This window comes from Lactuca sativa, chromosome 4 (genome assembly GCF_002870075.4).
Source record: "Lactuca sativa cultivar Salinas chromosome 4, Lsat_Salinas_v11, whole genome shotgun sequence".
Taxonomy (NCBI): Eukaryota; Viridiplantae; Streptophyta; class Magnoliopsida; order Asterales; family Asteraceae; genus Lactuca; species Lactuca sativa.
In genome coordinates this window covers 113,744,825-113,752,324 of record NC_056626.2, presented here as the reverse complement: position 1 = coordinate 113,752,324, position 7,500 = coordinate 113,744,825, and the positions used below count along the sequence as shown (strand labels likewise).

The 7,500-nt window shown below is 33.0% G+C and overlaps 1 protein-coding gene and 3 pseudogenes across 1 annotated transcript; all 4 read left to right on the top strand.

Moving 5' to 3' along the window:
- The window catches only part of LOC128133260 (acetyl-coenzyme A carboxylase carboxyl transferase subunit beta, chloroplastic-like), a 2,725-nt pseudogene extending 1,916 nt beyond the window's left edge, over positions 1–809 (top strand).
- Positions 810–1,153: 344 nt separating this feature from the next.
- Positions 1,154–1,950, top strand: LOC128133264 (photosystem I assembly protein Ycf4-like). The gene has a single exon (XM_052770414.1). The coding sequence runs from the start codon at positions 1,218–1,220 to the stop codon at positions 1,773–1,775; it is 558 nt and encodes a 185-aa protein (XP_052626374.1). The 5' UTR covers positions 1,154–1,217; the 3' UTR covers positions 1,776–1,950.
- A 265-nt stretch (positions 1,951–2,215) lies between these two features.
- Positions 2,216–3,284, top strand: LOC128133263 (chloroplast envelope membrane protein-like; annotated as a pseudogene).
- Positions 3,285–3,506: 222 nt separating this feature from the next.
- On the top strand, positions 3,507–5,562 carry LOC128133262 (cytochrome f-like; annotated as a pseudogene).
- Positions 5,563–7,500: the final 1,938 nt, after the last annotated feature.

Below are 7,500 nucleotides of genomic sequence, written 5' to 3'. Positions count from 1 at the left end.
TTTGAATCAAAATTAGAACATCAAGTTCAATTATTTTGAGCAAACAAGTAATTAGTTTATCGGAATCCAAGTTAAAATTAGACGAATGGGGTTTTCTTTGTTGGCATAAGATCTAATTATATAAAGAATAAAAAGTCACAGAAAATCCGCCCCTTTTTCTATATTCCTGATTATTGATCAAGAAGCCTCTATTAACAAGATAAAAGATGAAATTCTTATTTTCGTGAAATTAGGCAAATCAAAAAAATATACTCTTCTCGTCATATATAATGAAAATCTATAAAATATAAAATTTTTTCTTTTTTTTTATATCTTACGATAATCCTATTTTGACTAAGAATCCCTGATGGATGGGATTCTAACAAACCCTTCAATATATTCAATATAAATAGAATCTAATTAATTTTTAAGAAACTTTTTGCTTAGTAAATGAAATTCGAAGACAAGAGCAAAAAATGAAGAAAATAATATCTCATCCATATCCTTTCAAATCTTTCATGTAGAAAGATCAAAAACTACATTATATACTCACTTAGATAGATACTTATATTTATACTTAATAGCTATTAAGTAATAATAATAATTCCAATTTAGAATTATCAAATTATAATAAGATATCTTTATATATAATAAGATATCTTTATATTATAAATATAAAATATAAATAATAATAACAGGTACAAATAGTAAATCGAGGTAGCCATTCTATGACAACTCTTAACTTTCCCTCTGTTTTGGTGCCTTTAGTAGGCCTAGTATTTCCGGCAATCGCAATGGCTTCTTTATTTCTTCATGTTCAAAAAAAACAAGATTGTTTAGAGCCGATGGCACAAAATCTCATCTATTTTTTTTTCAAAACTGACGCTTGTATCATAACACAGATATCTATTTAGCAAAATATGGTATAAGCGGCTTCCGCCGAAAAACTCTTATGTCTCCAGAAAATGCTATAGGGATCAATGGATTCTAGCTATTTTCAAATAGACCCGAATTGACGGATAGCTCAACTGTAAAGTTGGTCTATCTATTTGGCTATCTTTAGTGAGATCGTACGAAGGGTATGTTATTAGTTTAGATCTAACGAATTTAATGAATTACTCCTAAAGGATCACATCAAACTAGTGCTAGTTGATGCAAGTTACTTCGGAAAAAAAAGGACTAAAGTCAAATTCATTTGGGGTATTCTCTCAATTCCAAAAAAATCAACTGGATCAAGTATGAGTTGTCGATCAGAACATATATGGATAGAACCTATAACGGGGGCTCGAAAAACAAGTAATTTCTGCTGGGCTGTTATCCTTTTTTTAGGTTCATTAGGATTCTTGTTGGTTGGAACCTCGAGTTATCTTGGTAGAAATTTGATATCTTTATTTCCGTCTCAGGAAATAGTTTTTTTTTTTCCACAAGGAATTGTGATGTCTTTCTACGGAATCGCGGGTCTTTTTATTAGCTCCTATTTATGGTGCACAATTTCGTGGAATGTAGGTAGTGGTTATGATCGATTTGATAGAAAAGACGGAATAGTGTGTATCTTTCGTTGGGGATTTCCTGGAAAAAATCGTCGGGTCTTCCTCCAATTTCTTATAAAAGATATTCAGTCTATCAGAATAGAAGTGAAAGAAGGTATTTATGCTCGTCGTGTCCTTTATATGGATATCAGAGGCCAGGGAGCCATTCCATTGACTCGTACCGATGAGAATTTTACTCCACGGGAAATGGAACAAAAAGCTGCTGAATTGGCCTATTTCTTGCGTGTACCAATTGAAGTATTTTAAGAAATGAGCCGGAATGCTTTCTCAGCAGGAGGGCAAAAACGCAAGAATGCTCTTTTTCCATAACATAACTTAATTGAGGTTTCTTCAGAACATTCATTCGAGTCAAAGCAGACATATATGGAACAAGTATAAAAAAAACTATTTTGGGGATCTTTTAGATGTATCGATTTAGATGTATCGATTTAGATGTATCGAAATATACATAACTCAATTCAATAAAAAAATAAGAAACAAATCGAAATATCTCATAATCAACCATTTAGAAATAAGGAAATTCCACCCTTTTTAACTTGTTGGAATTGAGACTTTAGAGATCATATCTTGTAATTTTTTCGAAGTTTATTTTTATACTTTTTGTGCTCCTTAATGACCAAAAAATTGAATCTCTTATAATGATAATTAGCAAATTTATGTCGTTTTCTGCCACTCATTTTTCACAATATTCTTCAGAAATTTCCCTCAATTATTCTATCCCTGACTACTCATAGTAAGTTCAATTTTTTCGAAATATTAGAGATTTTTATATAATGATAGAAAAGGAGTTCTTTCGTCTCAAAATCTGAATAATATTATTCATTATTTCAATTTTTCTGGGCATTCATCGAAAGGAGATATGTGCTTCGAATTTGACCAATTGAGATATAGGTAAACATTATTTTTTGATTATTTATCTATTCCAATTTTTCGTCTATTTCTGTATTTTTTTCTAAATTCATAGGTTCGATAACTTGTAATAGAACTGATGCGGGAGAGAAATATTAGATTACATAGAGTCGACGAATGAGATAGGTTCATTAACAATTCAGAGATGAAAAAATGGAAAAAAAGAAAGCATTCACTCCTCTTTTATATCTTGCATCTATAGTATTTTTGCCCTGGTGGATTTCTCTCTCATTTCAAAAAAGTATGGAATCCTGGGTTACTAATTGGTGGAATACTAGGCAATCCAAACCTTTTTTGAATGATATTGAAGAAAAGAGTATTCTAGAAAAATTCATAGAATTAGAGGAACTCCTCTTCTTAGAGGAAATGATTAAGGAATACTCGGAGACACATCTACAAAACCTTCGTATAGGAATTCACAAAGAAACAATCCAATTAATCAAGATACACAACGAGGGTCGTATTCATACGATTTTGCACTTCTCGACAAATATAATCTGTTTCATTATTCTAAGTGGTTATTCTCTTTTGGGTAATAAAGAACTTGTTATTCTTAACTCTTGGGTTCAGGAATTCCTATATAACTTAAGTGACACATAAAAGCTTTTTCTCTTCTTTTATTAACTGATTTATGTATCGGATTTCATTCGCCCCATGGTTGGGAACTGATGATTGGCTTTGTCTACAAGGATTTTGGATTTGTTCATAATGAGCAAATTATATCTGGCCTTGTTTCCACTTTTCCAGTCATTCTAGATACAATTTTCAAATATTGGATTTTCCGTTATTTAAATCGCGTATCTCCGTCACTTGTAGTGATTTATCATTCAATGAATGACTGAAAAATTATCTACCTAATCCAATTAGAATGTTTCTTACTTTGCAATTGTACATAAGCAAAGCATTGAAAATCGTACTCACTCTTTATCTTTCTACCCATCCCGGAGATTCATCCTATATATTAATCCAGTCAAATTATTCCAGTAAATAACAGAATCGTGAATAGGAAACTCCATTAGTGACCTACCCCAATTTATTGTATAAATTTTCGGTATCAATGGTTGGACCATGCAAACTAGAAATAATTTTTCTTGGATAAAGGAACAGATTACTCGATCTATTTCCGTATCGCTCATGATATATATCATAACTCGTGCATCCATTTCAAATGCATATCCCATTTTTGCGCAGAAGGGCTATGAAAATCCACGAGAAGCGACTGGACGTATTGTATGAGCCAATTGCCATTTAGCTAATAAACCAGTGGATATTGAGGTTCCGCAAACGGTACTTCCCGATACTGTATTTGAAGCAGTTGTTCGAATTCCTTATGATATGCAACTGAAACAAGTTCTTGCTAATGGTAAAAAAGGGGCTTTAAATGTGGGGGTTGTTCTTATTTTACCAGAGGGTTTTGAATTAGCCCCTCCCGATCGGATTTCCCCCGAGATAAAAGAAAAGATGGGCAATCTGTCTTATCAGAGCTATCGCCCAAATCAAAAAAATATTCTTGTCACAGGCCCTGTTCCTGGTCAGAAATATAGTGAAATCACGTTTCCTATTCTTTCCCCGGACCCCGCTACTAAGAAAGACATTCACTTCTTAAAATATCCTATATACGTAGGCGGAAACAGGGGAAGGGGCCAGATTTATCCTGACGGGAGCAAGAGTAACAATACAGTTTATAATGCTACAGCATCCGGTATAGTAAGCAAAATCCTACGAAAAGAAAAGGGGGGATACGAAATAACCATAGCGGATGCATCGGATGGACGTCAAGTGGTTGATATTATCCCGCCGGGCCAGAACTTCTTGTTTCAGAAGGCGAATCTATCAAATTTGAGCAACCGTTGACAAGTAATCCTAATGTGGGCGGATTTGGTCAGGGAGATGCAGAAATAGTACTTCAAGATCCATTACGTGTACAAGGCCTTTTGTTCTTCTTACCATCTGTTATTTTGGCACAAATATTTTTGGTTCTTTAAAAGAAACAGTTCGAGAAGGTTCAATTGTCCGAAATGAATTTCTAGACTCGCGGATTTATCGACCTCAAGTTTGTAAAAAGAACCAAATTTTTTTTAGTAATTATGATTATCTATGATAAAAAATAAAATTCTAAAAAGCCTTTTGTTTGTTTATACTCTTTTTCTACGAGATGCCAGAAATTCCTTGTACCACATTCCTAGCCACAGTATGTAGATTGTGAAGAAGACTATTTGACTTGACCCCTTCTTTCTTTGTTTTTGTTTTTTTTATAAAAATTTGGGGTGATGTTATTATGTTGCTATTGGCATATTAAAATGTCATAAAATGCATTTGAGTCTAATACAATGGACTTCGGCTAGATCCTATACAAAAGTAAACGCAAAATAGAACGGATAATTGAAGGGAACAAATATTTCTGGGAGGGGTTATTCGTCTTCCTAGTCTTCGACACAAGAAAGGGGTGTGAAAAATCCTTTTCTTGTGTCGAAATAATAATGATTCTTGATACTGTTCGTCAAACATTCCTAGTGTTAGTTTCTATTTTTTACAGACGTATCAGAACGTTTTTTTTATAGTTATTACGTATTTTATTTATTCTTATCTTATAATAATTACGTATACTATAAATAAAAAGTGGTGGACAAACAAAAGAGGAGGGGAAAATCTGTTGAGTAAATAGAACTTCTTCAATGAACTTATAAAAAAAAATATTCTAATTATTAAGAACTCAACGGGACCTTCTCCCTCAAATCAGACAAACAAAGAAGGGAATCCGTTGAGTTCTTACGCTTTCATGTCTACAACTCAATTCATCCGATTACTACAGGGATGAACCCAATCCGGAATATGAACCATAAAAGAAAACACCTACTAAACCGATCACAAGAATACCAGCTACAGTACCTATTATCCAAAGAGGAATTCTTCCAGTAGTATCGGCCATTTACCCCACTTCCCTCCACATTTCATCAAGTGGTCATGCTAGAGACATAAACAGTCATGGATAATTATGAGATGAGATCCTTCCGAATGGGGTAAGAGAAAGAATACCTAGAACGATTAGTCTATTATTTTAGTTCTCTCTCCTTTTCTTAATTGAAGAAATAATTGGAAAATAAAACAGCAAGTACAAAAATGAGTAATAACCCCCAGTAGAGGCTGGTACGATTCAATTCAACATTTTGTTCGTTTGGGTTTGATTGTGTCGTAGCTCTATAATTCGGATTAGGTTTATTGTTGTATGAACTGCATTGCTGATATTGACCCCAAAAAAGAAACGGTAGGTACAGCTAGGCCGTGAACAGTCAACCATCGCACTGTAAAAATTGGATAGGTTCGATCTATGGTCATTGAAGCCTCCTAAAAAGATCTACTAAATTCATCGAGTTGTTCCAAAGAATCAAAACGGCCGGTGATTAATGGAATTCCTTGTCGGTTTTCTGTGAAATACTCGTTTGGCCGAGGGCTTCCAAACACATCGTAAGCTAAACCAGTGCTCACGAATAACCAACCCGCAATGAATAGGGAAGGTATAGTAATGCTATGAATGAACCAGTAGCGAATACTGGTAATAATATCAGCAAAAGAACGTTCTCCTGTGCTTCCAGACATGCTGAGCTCCACATATTCTTGTACAGTCAAAAGGGGATCGATTCCGTAAAAGATTGGATCAGTAAATGGAAATTCACTGAAAAAAATCTTTGTGAGATCGTCAATATTGTACCGAGGGCGTCTTTAGAGTATACCGAATCAGTATAGCTATCCTTCTTCTGACACAGCAACGCACTTTCAATGAGTATTGGAAGGAGGTGCTAAATAATTTCTTTCTTCCGTTACTTGTTGTTTATCGATGTAAAATAATGTCCCATTCAATAGAAAATTATTGAATTGAAAATAATCTATTTCTCACCATTATGAGTTTAGGGCTAGAAACTGAGGATCAGGTAAAATATGAATCTGATAAGGTAGTTTCTAATAATTCATGAAATTGATTAGAATATTCCCACAATTGTAAGTAGATGTGAGATCTATAAATCTTTGTTATTCATAGTTGTAGAAGCGGTTTTTGTTGGAATCTTTTTTTTTTCTTTTAAGGAATTGGTTAATCGTCCAGTAACAAGTAAGAATAGCAAATTTTATTCGATAAACGAAAAAGAACAAAGAATGAAATAATTGGAATCACTAATAGTGCGTGCATTGTTGTATTAGATCAAAATCGGAAGGTTCTTTCTTGACCTAACTACAAAAATGCAGATTTTTGGAAAGATACAAAATAGAACTTCTAAAGCAAAATAGAATAGAAATGACTAGTCTTAGAATATAGTTGAACCAAAACACCTATTTTTTTTTCGAGTGATCATGTGATAACTTTTTGTTCTCATTCATTCAAGATATTATATAAGTGAACCTATTACGGAATCTAATTAGTTAAAATCAAAGTATAAGATTACTGTTCGCTCTAAAATATAAAATTTATTCGATACAAAAAAAAAAAAGAAATGATAAAAAGAGGAATAATTTAATAATTTCATTCCATAATGATTCGAAAAGACTTTCATTTTAAAACGAAATTAAATGACCCAGTTCTTATTATTCGTTTCTAAGTTGAGTTGAAAAATTATCCAAGAATGAATTCGCTGATTGGCGGTATGGGTAGATGTTACAGATGATTAATCCATTTTTTTTATACAGTTGTGACTTTCTCCTTGTTAGTGCTATCTATAATGATAGATCAATCAAAACCTTTCAATTGGACTTATTCTTTCAATTGGTATTTTTTTTTTATCTCCTATTTTGCAAAAAAGGAAACTCAGGTAAGTGCTTTTTTATAAACATATGTATAAAAAGAACATATTTCATTTAGCTCCTTCATGCTTACCATAACTAGTTATTTCGGTTTTCTACTGACGGCTTTAACTATAACCTCAGCTCTATTTATTGGTCTGAGCAAGATACGACTGATTTGAAATTCATTGCACAATTCATAAAAGGAAATCTTTCCGCAAACTTCTGTGTATTTATAGTTACTTACCGTGTCCATTGCCAATTCTTGGTCATTGAGATTCATGGTAATTCA